Source organism: Monodelphis domestica, chromosome 1 (genome assembly GCF_027887165.1).
Source record: "Monodelphis domestica isolate mMonDom1 chromosome 1, mMonDom1.pri, whole genome shotgun sequence".
NCBI classification, from domain to species: Eukaryota; Metazoa; Chordata; class Mammalia; order Didelphimorphia; family Didelphidae; genus Monodelphis; species Monodelphis domestica.
The window spans coordinates 81743529-81771106 of NC_077227.1; the positions used below are offsets into that span (position 1 = coordinate 81743529).

Here is a 27578-nt window from a genome sequence, read left to right on the forward strand (position 1 = left end):
ACATCCACCTATTCAGGCACAACCATTTATCCCTGCCTATACCTCTTTAATAGGAGGAGGTACAACCATTGCTACATATATCAGACAATTACAAACAAAATTGAGAAAACTCCATGACTCTGGAGCTGCTATTCAATCAGGCTCCATAGAATTCTCACTTCATGATTTAAACCCAGGTGATAGTGTATACATAAAGAATTTCAAATTTACTGGATCAACTGAACCTGCTTATGATGGATCATTCCAGATCCTACTAACTACACCAACAGCCATAAAAATTGGAGAGAAGGCCTCATGGATTCATTGTAGCCATGTAAAACAAGTACCTTCTGTTGATGATGAATAATTGCTTGCACTGATTGTATTTGACTACTGATTGTAATTAGATTCCTTTATTGTTGGATTTGTCCTATTTTGTTGCAATTTATTTGGTTGATCCTTGTATTTGCACAAATTGCCTTATAGGACAACATATATACTACCTAAGAGAAGAAAACCTGTATTAGCAACCAATATTGACCTGATATGCCTTTTGTAACATTTTGTGCCTTTTCTAAATTTTTTTTGTATTTTCTTGAATGTATTCTTGCTTTATCTACCTCATTTGCACTCACACTGTGAATGATAGTAAGTCAAAGAGGAAATGAATCTTATTTTTTGAAAACTAGCCTCTATAGTTTACCTCTGTAATGGTGAAATATACACATTTTACATATTATTTTCTTCCTACCTATGTTATACAGTATTTGATTATTTTCTTCTTTTCTCATTTTTTGCCTTTGAAACACGTCACTAGCTTTGAAAGAATTTTAACTATTTTTATGTTTTGCAATACAAAAAGGTAATATGTCCATATAAAAGCATATAAAAACATATCCAAAAAGCTTTGGACAATGGCAACCTGCCACTAGTTATTTAACTATTATGAGACTTTTGCTCCATGACTATGTCTAATCCAAGGACAAACAGATCACAAAGGAGAACAGAATTTGACCTACAAAGTGCCAAAGGAGTACAAAAATGTAAAAGAAACCAAATCAATCCTAAAGGAATTGATGACATTATGTACAAAAAAGCACAATGATTTGATCATGTGTGAGACTTGAGGTTGTGGCTGTTTAACATGTGTTAAATGTAGGACTCCCTTACACCACACTCTATAGCAAACCTATAACATCAATTGTTCTGGCTCCATTATACCAAGAAAGCAAAGAAAAGAGTTGAAACAAAGAATTCTATTTCCCATTTGTCTTAAGATCTAGTCTCTTTTTTCCATTTTCTCTCAAGATGTGGCAACTTACTGTAGTAAAACTGCTAAATTGGGTTAGTGAATGATTATTGTTGCATGCTTATGGGACATAAATCACTACATGAACCTATTATGAATTGTGAAATTTTTTCCTTCTTCCCAGAATATTTTCAAGTTTTCTTTTTATATTATATATTTCACTCAGAGGTTATTTTTTTTATTTCTTTGACTTCTTTGATATTTTTGATACTTGATTCATGCCTTATGACTTGACCATGTATCCATGTGTAATTCCTACGTGTACCCCTATAGCCTCCTAGGGTAGGGGGGGTAATGTATTATTATTTTCCTGAGGGGGGGACTATGTTATTGTTGGGAACCTTGACTTGAATTTGAGCCTATTTTAGAACAAGAGACTACTTCCCAGAATCTAAAAGGCTCCATGAAGATGCCTGCAGAGACTACACACTGCACCAGAAGATCCAGAGTGAACTTTAAGATATGGTGAATTTGAACTCTGGTCAGGATTGAAATGCCTTTGTTTTGAATGTACACTCTTATGCCAAAGGGGATAATTTTTTTTTTGTCAATGCACCCATTTTTTACTTTTTTTTCTCTTTTTTTCCCTCTTATCCCCAAATTTCTTTGTTTTCCCTTTAAAAACTGTAATACTTGGATATACCACTAGTTCAAGTTATAAGTTAATTATGATTTCACGATCCACTGGAGACACTAGTCTCCCAAAAGATCACAGGGGGATCCATTAATTTAGAATCCGGAATCCTAGAAACTATATTTCCCACAATCCCCTTTTCCTTTTCCTATGCGTGCATCATTGGCTAATTTGGTATTCAGTTTCAGTTTTGGCCACACTGGCTCTGACTCTCTCCCGGGATGGCTCTTTCTGTGCTGGACCCACATGGAGGTAGGGAGCAGCTGGCTAAATAAACTTTTCTCTGGATTTTACTTTCCCTTTGCTCTAAGTTTTTTTTTTTTTTAATAAATAGTATTAAATATAATACTTGGAGTATTGGATATATTAATTTTAATCTTTGCATTCTGGCGACTTATGAAGGAACCTGAACTGAGAATTTTTTAAGGACTCTTCTGATGGGAGTTTTCAAACCAAGGATGATGCTGCTACTTCCAGCAGCTGTTAGCAATTGGCATTCAAGTCCTACAGGTTGCCCAAAACCCCATAGTTTAAAAACTGTTACTGCTTTGGAGCCAAAAGCTGCTCCTGCAAATGGACTCACCCCTCCCACCTCTCTGTTTAAAACACTACTAGCTGCTCCCAGTCTCCCTGCCAAAAGTTCCCCACCCACTGCCCAGAAGGCATCCAGGCTGAGCTCACTACTCCACCACTCCACCACTGCCTCGAGCTACTGCCTCAGTCACTATCTCTAGACACTACTAGAGACTAGTCAGGCCCAGCTTGGCTCCTTCTGCAGAAGCCATTCCTCTGTGCTCTCTGCTGCTTCTACTGACCCCTGCTCCTTTTTGCCTACACTGCCTTGCTGTTTGCTGGTGAGTACAAGCCACCCTTTCCCCAGCCTCAGTCCAGCACAGAAGGGAAGTCCTTTTCCCTGCTGGGCAGCTCTTTGGCTTGGCAGGGAAGGTCCTGGCATTCTTTCACGCATCCCCTAGCCCCAGCTCAATGAAGAAGGGAAGCCTCTTTTCCTTGCCAGGCAGCTGGTTACCTCTTTGCCTGGGCAGAGAGGGTCCTGACCCTTTTACAACAACCTCCCAGCCTTCTCCCTGCTTTATCAAACCTGCCTTACTTCTGTCTCTCTCAGACCTTGCCTAATTTTATAGTTATATCCTTCATTTTGGTTTCTAGCAGTCCCTAAACACACCCCTCATTCCAAAAACCCACCCCTAATCATGCCCCTAACCCCCCACCCCCGTTATAGTGCTGCCTCTTGGCCACTAGAGGTCAATATTGAACACTAATTTTTTCTTTTCTTCTCTTTTTCCCCCTCTTTCTTCCTTTTTTCTGCTTAGCTACAGAGGCTGTTTACTGCTACCAGAGGGCAACAACAAATAAATCAATAATATTTGGGGTCTTTTTTTTTTAAGGATAAAAATCCAATAAAATCATAAAAAATAAAATAAGTTAAATATACCTTGCCTTACCCTACCCCCACCCTTAATAATAATAACAATAACTTTAAAAATTAAATATACATTATTTTTAAGCAAAATGCTAAGCAGCATAAATGCTACTTTTCATGAAAGCCTTCTGTTTTTTTCTCAATTAGGGACCTTTAAGATCCCGGATTTCCTCCTTCTCCTTATAATCCTAGGACATTTTGTTTTTCTGATCTTCAATGTTAAGATAAACTATGCTATTATAGGAGAGATTAAAGCAGAAATGCAGGCCGACAGGCAAATTCAATTAAATTTTTTCTTTTCTTTTTTTAAAAAATTAATTTATTTAGTCCATTTAGAACATTATTCCTTGGTTACAAGTCAATTTAACAATTTCAAATACTACTGATTATCCCATCCAAAACAAGTCTGAATTTTGAGAGCCTGATCCTGCACCACTAAAAGAGGACAATCCTATTTCTTCCCAAATGGACATGAGACACCCAATACATCAAGTACAGACCCTTCTCTCTCATACTCTGCAACATCTCTCTCATGCTCTGCAACTCCTTACAAATCTTACCTCTCTTGATCCTTCTTCTAATCCCCCATCCTCTCCTGCCCCTTCTCCCAATCCACAGTCCATCCCAGCCCTGAGGAAATCTTGTCCTCCTACATGTTGCCTCGGTATCCTCACAGTCAACTTCAAAGGAACCAAAGCCATCGAATGATTCCTATGAAAGCCTTTTCTCCTCAAGAGAAGTGCCCAAAATAGGACAGAATGGGGATCTGGTAACTCTAAAACACCATATACCTTTCACTCCTCAAGAAATTAGAGAATTGAACTATAATATCCCTGGTTTTGAATGCAAACCTATACTTGTGAACAAGATGGCCAACATTTTTTATCAATATGATTCATCCTATAAGGATGTTGAGAATTTGCTCAATGCTTTCCTAACAGAAGATGAGAAAAATAAGATCATCTCTCATGTTAACAAGGTCCAGGGGTGTAATGAGGCACACTGGCCAACCCTGGATCCTGACGGGGATTATAATAGCCCCAAGAAACATTTGGAATTAAATCACTGTAGAGAGGCCATTTAACAGCAATGCAAGAATGCTCCAAAGATATGGAAGCTTGGACCAAATTTGAAAGCCTTAGACAATTTGATGATGAAACACCCTCAAAATTTATGGATAAGCTCAATGAGCTTGGGGGTCAGTACCTAGACCTTGATATTTCTTTTTTTTTCTTTCAGATGACAGGTTCTTTCTTTCTTTCATTTTGAAATTTTTAGTTAGTAAATTTAGAACATTATTTCTTGGTTTCAAGAATCATATTCTTTCCCTCCCTCTCCACCCCCCACCCCTTTCCATAGCCGATGAGCAATTCCATTGGGTTTTACATGTGTCCTTGATCAGAACCTATTTCCATGTTGATATTTTCACTAGGATGATCATTTAGATAGACCTTAATATTTCTAAAGACAACGATGTTAAGCAAATAGACTTTGTCAACAACTCTTGCAGAATGGTCCAGGGTTATTTTAAAATGTATTGCCCACAGTGACCTCAGATGGACCTTGAAGAGTTGAGGAAAATTGCTGTTTATCTCTTTTAAAGACGAAAAAGTAAAACAGGAAGAGACTAATAATGTCATAGAAAACATGCAAAAAGAAATCAAATCTTTAAAGGATAGGTTTGCTAAACAAGACAAAGGGCATGATGTTCAACCAATGGCACTATCCCTCTCCAATAATCTGACTATCAGTCCCCTACCTGCTGCTTCTGTCAGAAGAAGGGCCACATAATAATGGAATGTAGGACTTGGTTCCAGGCAATGAAAAACAATATCCACTGGAAAAATTATCAAAGAAACAATTATAGAAATAATAATTACAATGGTGTTTTCAGGAATCATAATTTTAGGACTGATAATAATTCTATGAATATCAATCAGGCACCTGACAACTCATACCAGATGACCCCACAGCAGTATACCTTGAGTGGAGCTCAACCCCAAACCACCCAGGGTGATACTGCCCCTCAGGGGAGAGGCCAAGGAACTACCCAAAGAGTATGAAACGGGGTGGGGGGGGGGAGCTGAATCAGAGGATACAACCTTTGATTTTCTAGACCCTGACGTCTTACTGCCCAACATCCCTATCCACTACCCCCCCCTCCATAATTATTGATGAGTCCCATGTAACATTAAAAGTAAGTAACACTTATTATGATTGTCTTTTGGACACTGGAGCTTCCTGGTCTGTATTGAAGAGTACACCTGATTCAGATTGCAGTTCCATTGGGTCAATAAATGTCATTGGAGTATCCGTAGGACACCTTACTGTGGAACACTCTTTCCTCTTAATGCCTGGCACCCCTATAAATTTGCTGGGTAGAGATCTTTTATGCAAGCTTAGGACCATAATAACTTGCTCTCCAGATGGCTCTATGTCACTGGAACTGCTTGAGGAATCCCTAACTTTACTCCCTATACTTCTTTCAGATGCTCATGAGATGAAGGAGACTCCTATTTTTTAGATCCCAACTGATATACCTGAGTCTTTCTGGGTCACATCATCTTCTGATGTTGGTCTACTTAAATAGGCTGTCCCTGTCCAAATTCAAACAAAATCGAGCCCACTTCCTCAGTACTCTGTTTTAAAGGAGGCATTTGATGGCATTATACCTGTAATAAATTCACTGATTGACCAAGGTATCATAATTCCCTGTAAATCTGAATACAATTCAATCCATCCTGCCTTTAAAAAAGCCAAAACTGTGACCTGATGGCAAGCATCTCTATCACTTTATCCAGGATTTGAGAGCTGTGAACAATCATATTATAAAGAGATACTCTGTAGTTTCTAACATAAATACTCTTATGTCTTCTATTCCTAACATAAATACTGTTATTTCTTCTATTCCTAGCATAGCTACATACTTTACAGTGGTAGACTTGTGCTCAGCTTTCTTTTCTATACCTATACATGAGAACTCCAGGAATATCTTTGCTTTCACCTGGAAGGGCTCCTAAAACATGGGCTCTTTGCCTCAGGGTTTTGTGGACAGCCCTGCCTTGTTCACCTAATTCTTAACTGCTGATTCAGATGCCATAAAATTTAAATACAGCCATTTAATTCAGTATATGGATAATTTACTCTTGGCCTCACCAAATGCTGAAGCATGTCAAGAGGATGGCAAGCACCTACTCTTAGAGCTACATAGAGGCCATAAGGTCTCCAAAGACAAAATTCAGTGCTACCTCCCCAAGGTACACTATTTAGGTTTCATTTTAACTCCTGGGTCCCATTTAATTTCTCCCAAGTGTATTGAAAATGTCCAAAAGCTAAGCACTCCTACCACTAAAAAGCAATTGAGGGCGATTCTTGGAGAAACAGGATTTTGTTGCTATGGGGAAATCACTAAGCCCCTTATAGCACTCACAAAAAACTCGATCCCTAAACCGCTTAAATTGGAAACAGAACACCTAACAGCTCTTTCAAATTTAAAACTTTTCCAACTACTCATGCCACAGTAGCTTTTGTTGCTAAAGTCATTTTGAAAGAAATTATTCCTTGTTTTGGCCTTCCAGCACATATTGATTCACATAATGGAATTCATTTTACTGATTCAGTCTTATCTCAAATTTATTCATGTTTGGGGATAACTCCTAAATTTCATACACCATATCATCCCCAGAGCTCTGGCCAAGTTGAATGAATGAATAAAAAACAATGTATACTTGGAGTGTTAGATATATTAACTTTAATCTTTATACTCCCTAGTCTCTCCTTCCAGTACTGCCTGTACCTTCACTCATTTTCCTCCAATCAATAGTCAAAGTGGGAAAGTTAGAACACTCCTTTCACTGCATTGCCACTTCCAAGTTCCCCCCATATCTCCATCACTCAATATTTATCTTTCTTCTTTAAGGCTCATGCTATTCATATCAACCACCTTATCAAAATCTGGGTAGCTGTTGTCTACAGACCCTCAAGTTACTCCCCTTCCTTCCACAATGAATTTGGTATAAGTCTCTTAATTTTTTCTCTCCTTGCTCTATAATTCCTGAATTCTCCCTTAATACCCTAACCACACATTCTTCAACCCACTCACTCCCACGACCTACTCCTCTATCCCACCCTCAGCTATACACAGACTCTTAAATTTGCTATTTACTCACAAATATACCCACCTCCATGTTTAAGATTTTTGAAACCATTGTATCTGACCATCATCTTTTGGCTTTTCATTTGCCCCTCTGCCTTCTTTTACAAAATCCCATTCTTTGTTCACACTAGAACTGCCCAGAGAAAGCTGCTTTGGATCATACATCTGTGAACTCAGTCACAGATTCAATCTCAGCTAAGATGTATTTCTTTATATCTTTCACTCAATGGTTCTCGTTCTATCCTTTGGAGCTAAGAACAAGTACATTCCTTTTTCCCTAGGACTTCTACATGGACTTCATTCATTCCTCTTGCATCATAACTTGCTACATATTATTATGATTCAGGAATACATCTCAGGAAAAATCTTAGTATATACTGCCTTATTGAACAATAATACTAGCAAGAAATAAACTCTAATATATTATGGCCAAAATATCAACTCAAAATTGTACTCTCTAAACCAATCCCCAAAGAAGATAAAGCCTTCATCAAGACGGAGCCTTCTGGCATTAGAAATGCTGCATCCAGAGCCATTACTAATTTTATTTCCCTTCTGAATTCAACACCACCTTCAGGAGGAAACCCAAATCCAATTAAATTTCCTTTTTATCTATCCCAAGTCTTTGCCATGCCATTTTCCAGTTTCCCCAAAAGAGTTTGTCAAATAGTGAGTTGTTGCCCCCCAAACCTGCATCTTTTGATTTATCAAACAGTAAATTGTAATGGTCACTTATCACTAGGCATTGTGTACCTAATCAATTCCATTGATCCACCACTCTATTTCTTGGCCAGGACCACATTTATAAAATATTTTTTTCATAATTCAATTAGTATAGCATTGAATAAATTAGTTAATTTGGGTCGAATTGTCATTTATATTTTATTGGCTTGGGCTGCCCATGAGCAGTTAGTATTTTTTCCAGGTTTTCAGATCTGACTGTGTGAAAACATATTTTCCAATTATGTTGATTACTTCTCTGTTAGCTGGAAAGATGAGAGGCAAAGTTTAATCCTTATCTTTTCCAAAATAAATACAACCATCCTAGTATTCAAGGACAAAAATGCACCATATGCTTTTATATCACTTGCTTTTATATAAACACAGAGAGAGAATGTAGCTTTCTATTAAAAAGGAAAACTAGATTTTATAAAGTATCTTTAAATGACCAAGAGTTAACCCTGTAAATCACACAGGAGACTCAAAGTATCCCTCTGTTCTTTAGGTAAAAAGAGAATAGCAAGTAATCAATGGCATCTATAATTTCTAAAAACAGATGTGTCTTGCTATAGTTAACTCCTGATTATTTCTACAATAAGATCCATTCCCCAATTCAACTAGAAAGAAATTCTTTATTACAAAGAATTCTTAACTCAACAAATTTTCATTAAGCACTTGCTGAGTTAATCAATAAATGTTTATTAAGGACCTACTATATGCCTATTATATGACCCACTGTGCTAGGCACCAAGAATAAAGAAAATATTTGTCTTCAAGAAATTCGCATTTTACTAGAGGAAACATCATAAGCAAAAATATACCATTGTCTTCCATCCTGCCCTTGGTCAGCTGGTCTTTCTGACTCTATTTTCTACAAAAGTACTTTTCCAACCCCTATAAAAATACAGACATATGCATGTACACATGTATATTTATAAATTATCTTCCACTGCTGATCCAATTCAAACAGACAACTCTTAACTATAAAAAGAGTCATTTAAGCTATTATACTCAAGATATTAGATAGCACTATATTAAATAAATTTAAGATTACATTGTATCATCCTGCCAAAAACAAATCTTGGCTTAAATAAGTTGAAGTGTTTGTTTTGTTTTTCTTTTTGTAATTAAATAAATGGAGATCAAGACTGGGAAAAGAATAAAATAAAACAAAAATTTCAAAAGAAATACTTTAGTCTTACCAGATGCCAATGGGATTTTCCAAGGCAGAGATTCAAATCTTGCCTAATCTGTACTGTGGCTATATGCTCTGCTGAGTTGCTGAACTTCTTAAAGCCATGATTTCTTTTCTGTTCAATATAACTCCAAGCTCCAGGCCCTATGTGCCCAGAAGGTAGGGTTCTCATAATTGCTCTGGTTCCAGTATAAACGGATTTCTTAACTTCCCTATCATTTTTGCAAAATCTTCTAATTAACAAAGTAGACCTCTCCTTTTTGTTTTTAAAACAATCTTCCTCCATGTCTTCTTCAAAATGATCAGTAGTACAATCTTCCAAATGACTCAAAAAAGCCTTAGTGGGAATTCTTCCAGGAAAATTATCACCACAGGTTTGATTTGAAGATACCATTTTAACCTTCTGGCAAGATCTCTCTAAGCATAAATATTGATCACTTAAGGTTTCACAATTATCACATATCTTCAGTCCATTCTCACTGTTATAGTCATTTGCCAGTTTCATTAAACTACAAGTATATGCCGAGTAGTTGCCCTTTCCATCATCTCCAGTATTTGGTAGTTGTACACAGTTGACACAATCATCTAAAATTAAACCATCAGATATGGTACATAAAGTCTTTGATACATTTCTCTCAGCTGCACAATGAAAACAAAATATAGCCATGCTATTGGTATGATCTTGGCTAGCCAATATACTAGCTGATTGACTTCTTATTGGATTTGTTTCTTCTGAAGGTTCATTTACTTCCAGTTTAATTCCAGAAAACATGTTTCTTTCCAGTGAGGGTGAAATTCCAGTATTCAAACATAAGTTATCTTCTGATATAGAGACACATGATTTATAGAACTGGGTATGTGAACTCTGGCATTTTTTAATTAAGTTATTACAGTTAATGTTACTATATTTCATTGAATCCAGCACACTTTTCTCCTCAAAGTCTTCATCATTATTTTTATCACTAATTGGTTCTTTATCTGACACAGAAAAAAGCTTGGGCAATGAACTTTCAATATGCCCTTCTCTAAATCTGTTTAAGCATGAGAGAGTACGAGGGATTTCTTTGTTTGGTTTTTTAGTATTTTTTATAACACTGATGTCTGAGGCATTTTCACTATTTTCATCTGTAGCTGAATGAGCAGCTATCACTTTCTTCTGTGTCACAGGAACAAAAACAGAAGCTACCATTTCTTCAGAGGTCATCTTGACATACACTGACTTCAGTTATTGGTTTTTTTCCCCTCTGATGATCATCTCATGAATTTTATGAAATACCAATTTGCTAGAAAAATTAGCTGTCTTGTTTTAAGATATCAATTATTCTCTTCATGCAGTTGCAATAAATCAAGAAAGGTTATTCCTCTGGTAACTTAGTAACATGAAAATTTTTTCCAGAAGACTTTTTGTAAGGATAGTAATTTTGTAGCTTGCTTTTGCAAAAATAGCAATCTTCTACCCAGTCTATTCTATGAGGTGCAGTGCAATTATTTTATTTAATTTTTAGCAGAAAGGGCATTCTGGAATATCTGCTCCACCATTTAGCTGCATTTGGCTTAGGTAGCTAATTCAGGAGTTTCCTGAAGGGAAAAAAGAAAAAAGAGAGAATATTATATTCTGCTACAAATTAGATTCTTAAAAATAATCACAATTTTAAAATAAAAGCATTGTCAAGTTTGATCCTATTTTTATAATCAGAAATGTATTTCAAAAAATAATATACTAACCAACAGCTATATATTTCATTTAAAATATAAACTTTATTTGGAATAATTATATCTACAGTTTTAACAAGATGCTGTTAATAATGTAATAGTTGTAAATTTTAAATCTTTAGACTATTGATTAATATGTTCTACAAAAGTAATCAGATATAGCCTTATTTAATTTAGCTTCCATTGTCTTTGGAAGTAGCATCAAGATGTGTCATTATTTTATTTATTCAAGCTAAATATATATTTCAGTATTTTAATAACAAATTTTCTATGGATACAAATGTGAATTTTTATGTCTTCCTGCCTTTATATTTTATCTCTTGTGCTTCTCTTTTCCTCCCCTCTCACTTCATATATATTAGTTAAACATTCTCTCTCAAACACAAACACAGAAATCTCTCATCCACTCCCAAGCACAAGTAGGCTTTCACACAAATATTTGACAGTAATAGCTAACAGTTAATATATTACTAGGTGCCAGGAACTTCAAAGTTATCTTATTCGATCTTCAGAACAACAATGGGAGGTAAGTATTATTATTACCTCCATTTTGCAAAAGAGGAAACTGAGACAAATTGGTTAAGTGATATTCCCAGGGTCACACAGCTAGTAAGTATCTTAACTCAAATTTCAACTCAGGTCTTCCTAATTCTAGGTCTAGGGCTCTATCCACTGAGTGACCTAGCTATCTAGGGTCAAGAGAAGGCAAAAATATATTCTGCTGGAAATTTGCTGTGAATACCACTATACCCTAACATGAATGAGACAGAGGGTTCATGATAGCACTTTTTGTGTCCTGGGTACCTCTGACAGCTTGATGAGCCTCTCTCTTAAGAATCTTGGGTTTTGTTTGTTTTTTTCTTTTTAAACACTTACCTTACATCTTAGAATCAATACTATGTATTGGTTCCAAGGCAGAAGAATGATAAGGGCAAGGGAATGGGGGTTAAATGATTTGCTCAGGGTCACACAGCTAGGAAATGTCTGGGGTCACATTTGAACCCAGAACTGTCGGAACAGTGTAAGAAGATCAGGGGTTTCCATCCAGCACAGCTGTCAAATGCCCAACATATCCCAGTTTGCAAGGTCTCAGAGTAGTCATAGCTTAGGAATTGCCAGGCATGTAAGCTTCCTCAGCATGAGAAATCAACCCCTACCCTCCCCAAATACTATGTTCTTCCAAGAAATTACTGATGCTGTGAAATTTAAAATCTCCAACTTGGTCTAGCACCCAAAATTGTGCACACCCACACTACACGGGCATGTGCTAGTCAATGACAAATCAGAAATAACTAACTGCCCACCTGGGCTGTCCTAGGTCAAGCTAGAGCCACCATTGGCACTTGTGAGGCACAGGAAGTGATGGAGAAAGCAGCCTCTGGATTTCGCTCACTTCCTGGGGACAGGGCTAGACGGCAGTTAGGAGTTTGAACAGGGAGGAGGCCCGTAGACAGCTTCCCTTCAGATCGGTCAGGTGAGTCAAGGACTGATTCCTTCCACCTTGGCCCTTTGGGCCTAATCTCCCTCTGCCTTGGTCAGAGGTTGAGTAACCCCTTTCCCTTTTCTCCTCTCTCCTTCTCTTCCTCTCCTTTTCCCTACTCCCGTTGTGATTAAACCTCCATAAACTCCATTCTGACTTGAGTGTTTCATTTTAGGAATTTCATAAGTAAATTCCTTGGCGGCCATTGTTCAATATTATAGCACCTTAAAAGGTGAAATTTTCACTACAACAATGCCAAAATACTGTGAGAATATACAGTATTCTGTAATAAAATGGGCCATACACTGACATGTTGGACTGACATGTTGAATTAACATTTTAAATGACCACCTATAGAAAACTCTGTTCAAAGACACCTAAGTAATCTAAATCCATTGTTTCCATCCTGTTAATCATTGACTTCCATTGTGAGTGATATAATCCCTCTGTCTGATCCAACCATCTACAAAAATCTACCTAAAATCAATAAACTTTGTCACTGATCACCAAGAAAACTTCAGTCTGTCAGTGACCCTACTGATCCCATAACCATTCCTCTTCCCCTGGTTTGTGACCCACAGAATAATTTATCAAGCTGCTTCTTTATAGGCGGGGAGGGGCACTGTCTCAGGTCAAAGACCCAAGACAGATGCCCCAAGGAATTAAAGAGATAATATGGGGCACTGCCTCAAGTTGTGACCCAAGAATGAATGCCTCAAGACTTGTCTATTCTTACTACCTTTATTTGCTCTCCAGTCACTTCTTAACCCTAAAATTCTAGCTTCTGTAACCACCTCTACTGAAACTGTTCTCTCAAGAGTTACCAATTACATATCTATTAATTCAATGGCCTTTTCTTTGTTCTTCTTCAATGTTTCTGCAGCTTTTGACCTCCCTCACCTCCTGAATCCTCTCTCTCACTCCTCAGTTAGCTTTCTAGTTTTCTTACTTATCTAAACATTCATTCCTAGGCTCCTTCACTGAATTTCCTTCTTTGTCCTCTTCTCCCTCCTTTGGTTATCTCATTTGCATCTACCAGCTATTTAGATATCTTCTAAATCTATATAATAATCCCTTATCTTACCAGAGTTCCAGTTCCATAATACCAACTAACCTTGTTTATCTAAAAACTACCTATTTTAGAGATATGTACATCTATTATTCCTCCCTTACCCCACTTCTCTTATCCTTTTATTTATTAATATAAGCAACCTCTGACTATTCTTCTTCAATCTCCTCTTCTGGTTTATTATCTATGTGCCTCTTCCTATGCATAGATATATCCTAGGATATTTATTGTCTCTCTACACTCAGTCTTTTGTAGACCTCATCATCTCCCCTGGGTTCAAATACATCCCTAAACAGATGACTCTCAAATCTACCTAAGAATTTCTCTGCTCTGCTCTGCTCTCCTTTTTTTTCTCTCTCTCCTCTCTCTATCTTCCTCACCTCCAGGTTCTGTTCTATATCAACAACTGCCTGCTATGTCTCTATACTTGGATGTCCTAAAGGCATCTAAGACTCAACATATCCAAAAAGCGCTCATTATGTTTTCCCATAAACCCACCCTATCTCCCATCTTTCCTATGTGACACCATCATCCTTCTAGTCACACAGCTTCACAACTTTAAAGGCTTTGTGTAAGAAGTAGAATCTGAACTGAACAAAAACAGGAATTAGAGTATCAAGAGGCAGAGATGTGGACAGAGAACACTGAAAGTCCATGCAAAGGCACAGAGGTGGGAGACAATATTTTATATGGAAAATTTTTCCAGCTTGGTTAGAAAGCAAAGTGCATGAGAGAGGTGTAATATCAAGTCAGTCTGGATTTTGGAGTGTGGCCCCAGCAGCAGAGTAATTGGAATCTGTTACCCTAAAAACCATGATCTCCAGCAAAACTATGATTCCCAGCACCCTACTCACTTCCTGTCTTAAGTGCTGATGTAGACAGGATATAAATTGGGTATAGTTCAGTCTCTCATCTCTTGGTCTCTTTCCTTCCTGTCAATGGCTTTGGTGGGTCAGACTTTTTGAGCAGGTAAAAAAACTTAGTCACATGGTTCTGGCTTTGTCAGATAATAAACTTCATAAAAATAATTCTTTAAGTATTGGACATTGATTTAAATCTTACAAGAGCATGTCTGCTTACCAAAGACTGGTCAATTCAAAGAGAAGAGGCTCATCCACCAAAAGGCTGGCCATTTGATAATGTTAATGTCCTACCCCCACATTACCGTATTTTCTTGAAATATATCTTTTACTTATTTATGAACTTGAAGATCTGAAGGCTTTTTCTCAATCCTCATCTTTCTTTACCTCTTTAGAACATTTGACACAACTGACCACTCCTTCCATATAATTTATCCTACCCCATATTTTCCCATCATTGCCCTTTCCTGATTTTCCTATTACCTACTAGACCATCATCCACATTACAATGTTAGGTAACTGAGATTATATGTAATCTTGGAGAGTGCAGGTTCAGTCAAGTGGCTGATTTAGATTGTTGTTTCAGTTGATTTCCAACAAAGATTGTACACCAAAGTTCTGTCCTAGGTCTTCTTCCTCTCAACACATTCTCTTAGTGACCACAAATTATGAGCTCCTGTGATTTTAATTACCATTTCTATACAGATGACTACCAGTTATCTAGACCTACTTTCTCTCCTTAGTTCCAGAAATATCAAACCCCAAAGTGTCCAAAACGGAATTTATTATCTTTACCTCAAATCTATCCTTCCTCCAAACATCCCTCTTTATATCAAAGGCATCATTAGTCTTTAAGACACCCAGGTTTGCAACCTCAGAAACATCTTCAACTCCCCTATTCCACAAATCATGCCAATTTTATTGCTATATACTTTATGTCATTTTCATTTTCTCTATTCACTTTCTACGTCCACCACTCTAGTTAAATCAGTCAAAACTAATCACTTGCTACATGCTAAGCACTGTGCTAATGATTGGAGATTAAAAAATAACAAACATAAAAAACACAGTACCTATCTTCCAGAAACTCGCATTTTAATGGAGCAGACAACATAAAAACAACTATGTACATGAGATATACATAGGGTAACCACAAAAGTTTTAGTCTTTAAGATATTAAAGCCTATGTTGGGATCCAGGCATGAACAAATCATGTAAATATTATAGATGTATCCAAAGGCTGATTCCAGCAATCTGCTCATGTACCAGACTTACGGATATAATTCTTATATTTTACATGTCTGATTTCTTATTCCTCGTAACAAAGCAAAACTCTAATCTTATGGTCGTCTCTGTGTCTTTCTTCTCTCCTCATGTTCTTTCTCCCTTAATCCTTAAACCCTTCTACCCATATTTCATCAGTCCCTAGCCTCCCTTTCAGGTGGTGGCCCCACAAAAGAACATCGAATAGCTGCTGGACGGCTATGGCTTAAAACTACACTAAGATTTTTGAAACACCCTATACCGTGTAAATGGTAGGTAACCTCAGAGTAAAGGAAGCAATGGAAAAAGATTAACAAATGTGAGATTTTAGGTGAGTCTTGAAGGCTATGAAAGCTATGAGAAAGAGGTGAGAAGGAAGTAGCTTTTCAGGCATGTTAAAAGTTATGGAACTGGGAGATGTAATGTCATGTGTGAGAAAGAGTAAGAGGCCAATTTGGCAATTATGCAGAACATGTACTGGAGTTGGGAGAAACTCAGGAAGATAAGTTCAATTAGAATATTACTTCAAAAGCCCAATAAGGGCCTGAGCTAGGGGATGATGAGAGTTGTGAATGGAGAAAAGGGATTATTTGCAAAACATAAGGAGAAATAAATTATGATATGATATAAAAGATGAGTAAAGGTGAGGAATCAAAAATGGCACTTAAGTTGAGAACTCAGGTAATTAGGATTTCCACTGACCTACACAGTAAGAGATAAGGAATAAGAAAAGTCCACTAGATTGAACAATTAAGAAATGAATAGTAACAACAGAGAGAGTAGTTTCCAGTTGAAAGAAGCTGGAGGCCAGATTGTAAGGGGTTTGGAAGAGTATGAAAGGTGAAATAAAGGTATTGAATGTAAACATATGCCACATGTCATCAGTTCTATCCTATTACCTCTCCCACATTTGGTGCCTTATTACATATCCAATATTTAAATTCAAACCCTCAAGGGTTTTTGCCTCTGTTACTGCTTCCAGTATCTCTTCTAATCCATCCTTCACAAAGTTGCCAGTTATATTCCTATAACTTAAGTCTTACCATGTTATTTCCTAATTCATTAAACTCCATTGGCTTCTCCAACAGGCTCAAATATAAACTCTATTCTCAGGTCTTTTAGTCCCTGGATGGCCAGGCTCCAACCTACAATTTCTAGCATCATTATCTATTGTATCCTTTACAACATTCCACAATCTAATCCAACTGAACTTCACATGCGAAACTCCATCCCCAGACCCTTGTCCTCATCATCCTCTATTCCTAGATTGTAGTCTCTCCTTATCTTTACCCTCTTAGAATCCCCTCTTCCTTTAAGGTATGATTCTTCTTCATGCATTTTACATTCCATATAATTCTTGTTATTCCTCATCCATGACATTCCATCTCTTGTGTCCATGCCTTTGTACTGCCTATTCTCTATGTCTGAAACATTCTCCCTCCTAAGAATCCCTTGTATTTCTCAAATCTTAAGCATGACCTTATTCTTTGTGAAGCCTTTGTGCACTCCTCTAGCTACTTCTATGCCAGTCCCTCCCATTACTGAATATTGATTATTTTATTCTGTTTATATTTCAACATACCTATAAGCATATGTTGCCTTTCCAGACTTTCCAGACTGAAGGTTATGGTTGAGGTTAAGAATTATCTAATTTTTGTCTTTGTATACCTATGGCCCAGCACAGTGCCTGGCAAATGATAGTTTATTAATAAAATTCCTATTGCTTGACTGATGTTATATTTATAATTTTTATTGTTATTGTATTTGTCAGCAGGGCCTATCTCACATATTTGCATTTATATCTCTTGTACCTAGTATAGTACTTGGAAAACAGCAAAAAGAGAATAAATACGTGCTAATTGTATTATTTGGCTCAGCCAATCTATGAAAAAAAAACAATTGAAAAATGATCTTCAGTTCTACCTGATCTCCTATGCTTCTACAAAAACGGTGGCAAAATGGTGGAAAGGGGCACAAAGGACCCTAGAAAAGTAAGTTTTTAGACCACATGTAAACATTAACTTGACTGATGATGTCCTAAATTAAGTTCCTTATCTAAAAACCAATAACTGAAAAAACACTGGTAGAAATTAAATAATATCAACACTATAATTTAAATTAGAAGAGAAAAGGAAAACTAATATATAGGTTTTCAATAAATAAGTAATCATTCTGTATTACTGTGGTAATGACAATATAGTGCTTGACAAACAAAGAGCTTAATGACTGACTAATAAGCATTTGCAAAAAGATTATGAAAATAACTCTTGCTTAAATACCAGATGAAGAGTTAGAGGGGTAGCTCCTTCCAATAAAAGGAACAAATACTGTTATGCGTGAAAATTAATATATCTTAGTTATTTTTATAAGGTTTATTAATAGAAAGGGTAGATCAGCACAGATTTCAATATCATCCTTTACTCTAAGTTCCCAGACCATGTGTCCCTATTCTATATGCATCTTTCTTTTTCTCTCTCTCCAGCTCCGTGTCTGTCCAAGCACCCTAGGTGAGCTCTGCCCCTTTCTTTTATTGATGTACCATATGTTCATAGACATAACTCTAATATTTGAAAAATGTTGACAAACCAGGTCAGCAACCCAGGAGGGAGAGGGGATAAGATCCCCTCAGCACAATACTATAATGCTCAGTAATGTTAACACATTAACAATTAAAGAGTGTAGCATACCAGACATGTTAGCATCTCGGAAGTATGGTTGATATATTGATATTGATATTGTATCCTGTATGGGTGTATGGGGTGCTCAGGGAGAGGCAATATCTCTGGTATGGAGGGCTTGTCGTGCCTTCCTAGGACAGCTCTCCAGCCTCTGACCCCCACCTGACACCCAACTCTCACTTGTGGCTCCCAGTAGCTGCTAGCATGGGGCAGCGGCCACATCCCAGCCAACGGCTTCGACAGGCCGGCTAAACCTTGTGAGGATAGCCATCGGGTCATTGACCCCTGGTGAACCAGGGCTTTGCTCACTCAGCATGTGAAGACTGCTTCGGCTGAACAGACAAAAGAAACCAACAAGAAGGTTCAACGGCTGAGAGGGCGACGCAGCAAAGCACTGTGGAGTGCTTAGGGCATGTTGGAGCACAAAGGACAACCCGGCCATCCAATGCAGCTGAGGAAGTCTCCAGGTGTAATGACTTTTCATGCCACTGGACCCAGGCTTCCAACGCCGAGAGAGTGGGACTGTCTCTGTGCATCGGCTTTTCCACTTAAATCTCCTTCATGCACAAGTGTCTTTGTGCACACTCATCTATACACCATAGATGAAAACGCACAAAGACAATCATCATCCTCGGTTAACGAGAGACTACTACTATTGTATCCTGTATATTCATTTACTAGACACATGGTCAGATCTCTTAATGTTCGTTGTATGGAAAGGGACAGTCCAAAGGACTAGCAAAGGAGGGCAAATTCCTGGCCTGGGCCTTGACAGTACATTCATTTACAAAGTGGGGGTTGGATTAATCTCCACCTCTTTGATCTTGTCATTGTCAAATCAACCAATGTTAAGACCTATGCCATGTTACCTATGCGTTGATCTCCTCCCAATCCACATTTCTAAAACCTTCAATAAATACTGGGGAACAAGCTCAAATCTCTTTCTTCCCTCCTCTCCTCTTACCTCTTACTTCCCTGTATCTTCAAAGTGCTCTGTTCTATCTTTTCCTGCTGATCCTCAGATGCCCTCAGATGTCGCCCCCATGCTTCCTATTAATCCTCTGGCACTCTTATCCATAGGAGGCATTAAGGAGTTGTTACTCCCCACTTGTTTTCTTATTCCTCATATTTCCCATTAATTCTCAGTAGGAAATATTACCAGAGTTTGCGTCAATCCCCATGTGTTTTAACTTGCTGTCTCTGAGTCTTTATTATTCACCCATTTCCTTAGTCTCCTCTCTCCTTCTCAGGTTATTACCCACAGGTAAAACTGTATAGGAACCTCAGGTCGGTTCGCTATAAAAATAGCAAAAAGAAAAAAAAAGGAAAACATGGTTCCACAGTAAAAAACAACAACAAGATAAACTAAAGGCTCATCAACTATATAAAAACCAAAAGCCTATATATCATGAATACTTTCCTCAAGATAAGAGTCTAAAAGTATAAAGTATGGCATAAATCAGATAACATAATAAAATGAAAATGTATTTTAACAACCAAAAAAATGATCGATGTAGAAGTCATTCTCACAATAGAGCAGCAAAATGTTAGAGAAAATATCAATATTCAGAATATTTTTACTTGAATTTTGATTTCATCATTTGCATGGAATTCCTAGTAGGAATTTCCTCTACTAAAGTAAATCAACTATATTATCTGTAACTTAAAGTGTTCAAGAGTTGCCAGGTGCACTGAGAGATTAAGTGGCTTGGCCTGGTTGAGTAATAGAGTTGGTGTGACAATATATGGAATCTGTATCTTAAACTGTGGATAAGCAATGAACTGAGTCCAAAATGGAATCCAAGAAGGAAAATTGGCTGAATTACCTTTGAAAAACTATGTACTACTTGCAAAAACAAAAGCTTTTACTTGTTACAAAGGCCAATTTCTAAAAAAAATTTAAAAAATAATACACCACATTTCTACAAGACCTGGAATACCATTTCCAAAGACTCAAAAGTTAAAGATAAAACAATGGGCAATGAAGAGGTATAGGGTGGGCATGAATAGATTGGAATGTATCTGATGAAGGACTGCAAAGGAAAAATAGCACAAAAGATTTCATTAGTGAGATATGACTAGCAAAGGAGATGAGTTGGTCATGTTACAAGGAGAACCAATGCAATGGACTCTCCCATAAAGAGAATTATAAGGTCTGCAGAATGTTGAGAGGACTTCTCATAAGGAATTTATAAGACATAGTCAATAGTTAAAAAGGAGGCATTGGGGGAAGGAGTAACTCAATGAGGACACAAAATCACTGAAATAGTAATATCAAAATATAATCAAGTATGGAATTTTACAGTATAAATAGAATATATGAATTGTTCTCTACAAATAATGAGGCATAATGGTCTATTTTTTAAATCCTCTGCATTTGGATTCAGAAAACTAGGGCTAAAATGCTAGCTGCTGTTTACTACTTCTAATTTTCTTTATCTATAAAATGAAGGAATTGGACTAGATGATAAATTCCTTTCTCCCAGTTCTAAATCCTACAGTAATAAACACAAAAAAGAGAAAAGAAATAATATTCTCCAAGAGGGCTGTGACCTAGAAGGTAAGGTCAGAAAAGTATTAGAGGGTTGACAGTACCTTACTTACATCTTCAATGTAAGAGAATATGTTGTATTTGTTTTGTTTTGTTATGTTTTGTTTTTTTAAGGGGGGGGGGTGTCCCCATAGCCTGGGTAAAGACACTCATCAAATAGCCAATATAGATAGTACATTTCGGAAGTTTAGGTGTGATGGAAAGAAAAAGATGTTGGGTTTAGGTTTAATAGACTAAATTGTACCTGAGTGAAAAAGTTAATGTTCTTCCTGTATTGTGCCAATAGTAAGAATAGCTATTATTTACATCCAAAGTTTACAAAGCACTGTTATTATCCTACAGTTACCAAATACATACCTTATTTTGTTTGATCTTCACAATAAGTCTGAGGTTGATATGATAGTCATTATTACCCCTTTTTATAGATGAAGAAACTAAAGCTTAAAGTGATAGTGACCTATCATCACACAGCTAGTGTCAGAAGCGAAATTCAAACACAGGCTGTCCCACTCCAAGTCCAGTTCTCTTTCACTCTACTACCAAAAATGATAAATGCAATTTCTGTAACATAGTATTTGAAATTAATTTAAATTATGGTAACATTTTCATAAAGTATTGTTCAACTCATTCCTCAATTAATGTAATTAGATTTCCAAAGCATTAAAAATATATGCGATGAAAGTTAACTTACTCTTGAAAAGATAAACACAGTAAACTGTTCTACTACCCTAACGCCTTCTCACATTACAGTCTATTGGTAAAATGATACTGATTTAATCAAAACAAGACATGATTCAGTCTCTACAAAATGTTTCCTTTTTTGTTGCAAACACAAACATTAACACATTAGATTCGAATGTGATGGAATTCTCTACTAGTAGCAATGCAATGATCCAGAACAATTCAGAGGGACTTATAAGAAAGAATGCTATCCACATCCAGAGAAAGAACTGTGGGAGCAGAAAGACATAAGAAAAACAACTGTTTGATCACTTCGGTTGATGGGGATATAATGTGGAAATAGGTCTTGATCAATGATACATGTAAAACCCAATGGAATTGCAGTAGGCTATGGGAGGGGGTGGAGGGAAAGAATATAATTCTTGTAACTATGGAAAAATATTCTAAATTAACAAATTAAATAAAAATTTCAAAAAATTTTAATTTAATTTTTTAAAACATATTAGATATGTAATCTATATCATCACCATCACATTTGTTTCTTTCATGAGAATTAAATCAAATTCTAGATGAAAGCCCAAAACAACCTCAAATTGGAAGAGATTATCTTGTTTGGTTTTTGCCAAAATTAAAACAGAAAATAGTCCGGTTTAAAACAAAATATTCCTAATTGTGATTCAAATGCTCTCTGATTTATCTCAAGAACACATCCTTCAGTCCCCAAGCAAAGATGATCATTTTTTTCTTCTCTGATAAAATGCAAAGTAAAAGGCATGTTTTTTATCCAACACTAACAATGCAGAATTCCTAACAACAACCCTGAGAATGCTGAAAAATTCTGCTCCTATTCAATGTAGTGAAACGATCTCAAGCTATTTATTATACTCCACAACTTGGAGCAAATTCAATTGGTTATAATTCAGGTTGAATAACAAGTTTCAGACCATTTCTAAGCCTTGGAAAAGACTTTTCCTCTGGAATGAAGAGGTCAAACTGAATCTTAGAAGAAAAACACAAGTGTGTTGATTTCTCTGGGTCATTTTAGTCTTAAGTTAGAATCCATACCTTTTGTTTTCAATGAGTTTACAGTATAGTAAGGAGACAAGACATGAAGAATTCAGAGACACTATGTTACATGAGATTTAATTATTCCTGGTTCGTTACCAGTTATTGGTACTAATATCAGTTGTACTTCCCATTCCAAAGAAGTATAAAATTCATAAACTACCCAGAAATAAATTTATTAAAGCACAGGAAACATTATTAAGATTCAATTACAAATTGTTCAAAGAATGTAAATTGTAGTTGAGGAAGAACCGTAAGGGTTAAAGCCCTCCTCTTCTCCCCGCTTGGGCTGCATAGTCAAGGTCGTGGGTTGAACTGTATAAGACCTGCCCAGCTGCATGCTAGGTTGGAGTAGCAGCAGAGGGAGGACTGATAAGGTTTGTGAGAAAGAAACTGCAAGGTTGGAGTAGCCAGCAAAGGGAGGATTGATAAGGTTTGTGAGAAATTGTGAGAGACTGTGGGAAAGTTGCTTGTTTGGAATCCTCTCAGTTCTTCCTTGTGCCTGGCAGGTAACGTCATGAATTCCTATGAATCTGCCCAATTATTGGTTCCTGCTGTTGCTGGGCGGTAACATCATATCTTCCTGTGTGTCTTAACCTATATATGCTTTGTGTGATCCCAGTGAAGCTTTGTCGCTATTCATTTCCATATAGCGTCCATTCGTTACGCTTCATTTCGTTACCCCATGTAAGGTCACACAGGGCTGGCCAACCTTGGTGATGAGCCTTACAGTAAATAGCTGGAGGAAAACTTAAGTTCATGGGTATACTATGCCAATATAATAAAAATGACAATACTATTAAAGTTACTTTACAGTAATGCTGAACCAAACTATTATCATGCTTCCTACCTGGGCCTGTCCTTGGCCACTGGCTTTCAAATGTCATGTAGTCTGCCCTTCTGTGGCAACATTCTGCTGGTACTCCCATGATGATGCTAGGGACACCCACACTGAAGCTGGCTCTGCCACATGGTCACTCTCGCTGATGACAGGCAATGCCAGCATATGACATGTTACTCTGTGTATGCTCCATCATTGGGGTGCCACAAGATAGAGATATTTTACTTCACACAGGGATTTTTTTAAAGTGTAACACATGAGGAAATTTTAAAGTATCAGGAAAAAAGAAAGGAAGATATGGATCATCTAAAAATCTAAAATGTTTTATTTAAAATATTTAAATCTGAATGTAAACTTCTGAACTTTATATCAAATGTTGAAAAAACAATTCATACATATGCTAAACAAATTATTCTCAATAACTGAGAATGAAAAAATTATGGCAAAGAAATGAAAAAATTATCTAAAATCTAAATAGGAAGTAATAAAGCAAAGGAGAACTATATACCAACATCAATAATAAATACTACTATAAATTTTTAAATAAAACCCTAACAACAATAAAAAAAATGATGACAGCTTGGTGGCTCAGTGGATTGAGAGCCAGGCCTAGAGACAGGAGGTCCTAGGTTCAAATTTGGCTTCAGACACTTCCCAGCTGTGTGACCCTGAGCAAGTCACTTAACTCCCATCATCCAGCCCTTCCCACTCTTCTGCCTTGGAGATTCTAAGACAGAAGGTAAGAGTTAAAAAAAAAACAACAATATCAATATATTCCCCAAAATTATTCACTATTAATGAGTTAGACATATTAGACATTCAAATGTGGTAAGATGGAGGGGAAAAAGCTTGGACCCATTTGATCTCTACCAAATTTATCACCAAACAAGTTTTTAAAAAAATGCCTCAAAATGAATTCTGGATTGAAAGAACCCACAAAAGGATGGGATGATACATTTTTCTGCTCAAGATAATGTAGGTCAGGTATAGTTGGAAAATCTTGAACCTTTGAACTACATTCCCTAGAATTCCTATAGTATCTCCCAGCATCCCTTTCCCTGTGTCCTCAAGTTTGTGTAGTTATGTGATTGGTTATAAGTTTGCTGGAACTTTTCTCTTCCTCTTTTTTTCTCCCGGCTTGAGTTAGTTACTCCCTTTTAACTCTAGTTTTTATTTTAATAAATCTTATAAATATAATACTTGAGTTATTATGTAATAATTTTAATTCTCACAGTCAGCAGGAAAGGCCTGCTGCACGGGGACAGAACAAGAGCACAGATCAGCAGGGCAGGCTCAGACCTGGGGGCAGTTGACTTAGCAGCAGCTTCTGGAACTTTCAGGCCAGAGTTGGGAAGGGGGTCTCCCAAGTGGCCAGAAGACAATTAGAGGGCACCCTTTACTGCCACTGCATTCAAAAATTTGTTGCATATCCATATGCAGGTCAGGGCCACATTCCTGGATCTCAGTTCCCAGGGAAGGAGAAATACAACTAGCATATGTGCATTTGATACTACATGGGAGCTAGGACCCTAGTCACAGTTCTAGGGCAAAAAAGAGTGCTTGTGGTCACTCACAGACCAGAACACAAATGAAGAGAACAGTAAACACTCTCCCTAGATCATATCACTTTAGAAGAAGCAAAAACAGATAAATTGCCAGAAGTAGCTCTGAAAGCAGTTCTACAAAAAACCTACACAGCTTGGGACAATGGCCCCCTCCACCACAGGAACAGAACCCAACTTTAATAGTTATTTAAAGTTAAAAGTTAAGAAAATGGTTAGAAAAATGAGCAAAAGTCCTCTATTCAAAGCTTTGAAGAAAAATGAATAGGTCTTAGTCCACTTCTTGGGAGTGCTCAAAATGAATTTTTAAAATCAGAGAGGAAGAAAAAAATTGGGAAAAGAAATGATGATGATGAAAGAAAATCATGAAAAAAAGAGTCAATGACTTGATAAATGTGCAAAAAATCCTGAAGAAAATAACTTCTTTTTTCAAAAAGGCAATAAAATTACTTAAGAAAACATTAAATATATCTATTACCCAGTGGAATAGCTTGTCAAAGCCAAAAAGAAGGAAGGAAGAAGAAAACAACATTGTAAGGATGATATTAGAAAATAAGTATTGTTTTATTAGTTTAGGGATAAGAAATAAAGTGGCTGCTTGAGAAAAGAACTGAAGTTTGAAGCAGAGCTGAAAGAGCATGTTAATTTCAACTGCTGACAGTTATCACCCTTTCTCTATGTCAATTACTCTCTCTCTGGCAGTTGGGAGTTGGTCTCTGGCAGTTGGGAGTTGGTCTCTGGCAGTTGGCAGAGATACACACTCAGAGACTCTCTCTCAGGACTGGAGGAGGTAACATCTTTGCCTCTTTCTCTGTCAGAGGGAAAGACCTGAAAGAGCTCAGTGTTTTCCTTTCCCAACTTGGAAAATACTATTGACTATCTATTGTGGTTCTTATAGATTGGTTTATATCTGAGAAGATCAAAGAAAGATCTGGTCTTTGGTTTGGACTCTGAGTCTGTTGAGACTTGATTCTTGTTGAGACTCAACCAGCTAACCTTTGCTATTTTATAACTTAAAGGCTAAGTTAAGATTTATAAGGATAATAGTGGTAGTTTTTATTTAGATAGTATAAATTTGGGTTAGTCAGATCAGGGAGGATTAGTGTAGCCTGTGAAACACAGGAGATATGGCTCCTTGATTTAGATATTCATCTTTCAAGAAATTATCAAGAGAAATTGCCCTGGATAATCTAAAACAAGAAGGGAAAATAGAAATGGAAACAATCCATTGATCATCTCCTAAAAGAGATCCCAAAATGAAAACACCAGAAATATCATAGCCAAATTACAGAGCTTCCAGATCAAGGAGAAAATATTGCAAACAGTAAAAAAGAAACAATTTAAATATCACGGTGCCACCATCAGGATAACACAAGATTTAGCAGTTCCTACATCAAAGTATCAGAAGGCATGTGATAAAATATTCTGAAAGGCAAAGGATCTAAAGACTATAACAAAGCATACCCAGCAAAACTGAATATAATCTTCGGGGGGGGGGGGGGGGAATGGATGTTTAATGAAATAGAGGAATTTCAGACTTTCCTATCAGAGGTGAAAAGAAAATATGATGTTGTGGAGAAGAGAGAAATTATAAGAAAATGCATGCAAAGGACAGAAGCTGGAGATGGGTCAACTGTCAATCAAAGGAAAATTCCATTTGGAATGTTACCGGGAAAAGCAGTTTGAAGCCAAGCCAATACATATTGATCAGTTACATGATGCCTCAATACATATGGATGAGTTATAGTGTATTGCCATTGGATAATTGCAAATTATGACAAGGTGAAGGTGGGGTTATTATCCTCAGGTGAGTGAGACAGGAGGAAGCAAGGCTTTTGGACTGATGGTGACCCTGAAGGAAGAAGCTGGGTTTATTTCTGGGACTTGGGATAATCAAGTTGGAGGTGGCCTGGCTGATTTGAAGGCAGGAGAAAGACAATAGTTCATATATCTCTCTCTGACTGGCTCTGTTTCATGCTAGTGACTGAATTGCCATTTCTCTCAATATTCTCCAAGCTAACACTCATTGTAGATAATAAGGAAATCCCACCCCTCTTACCTTATCCTCCATCTTTCCTGTTTTCCCTAATAAACCCTTACTTGAGATAAAGAAGAGAAAAGAGTATTTCCTCTGAAACATCATAGCTCACCCTGAGTGACTTAGAAGGGGCTGAAGAAGAAAGGGGAAGGGGAAACTGAAGGGAAGAAGAGGGGAGGAAGGGAGGTATAAAAAAGAGGAGGGTAGGCAAAAAGAAGATAACTACCTGATCCATTAGTTATCTAGTATCCATCAAATACACCCTCCAATATCATCTATTACAATGTGCAAATTCAACACTCAAGAAAAGCATAAAAAGGTAAAGTGAAAACTTAAGGGCTTT

General features: G+C 37.0%; 1 protein-coding gene across 3 annotated transcripts in view; it reads right to left on the reverse strand.

Moving 5' to 3' along the window:
- PLCE1 (phospholipase C epsilon 1) overlaps positions 1–27578 on the reverse strand; it is a 336545-nt gene that overhangs the window by 274595 nt on the left and 34372 nt on the right. For all 3 annotated transcript variants that reach the window (XM_056802299.1, XM_056802305.1, XM_016433427.2), the window contains exon 2: positions 9442–11012. In XM_056802299.1, coding sequence (XP_056658277.1) covers positions 9442–10638 — 1197 coding nt within the window. In that variant the 5' untranslated portion in view covers positions 10639–11012. The remainder of the gene's footprint in view (positions 1–9441; positions 11013–27578) is intronic.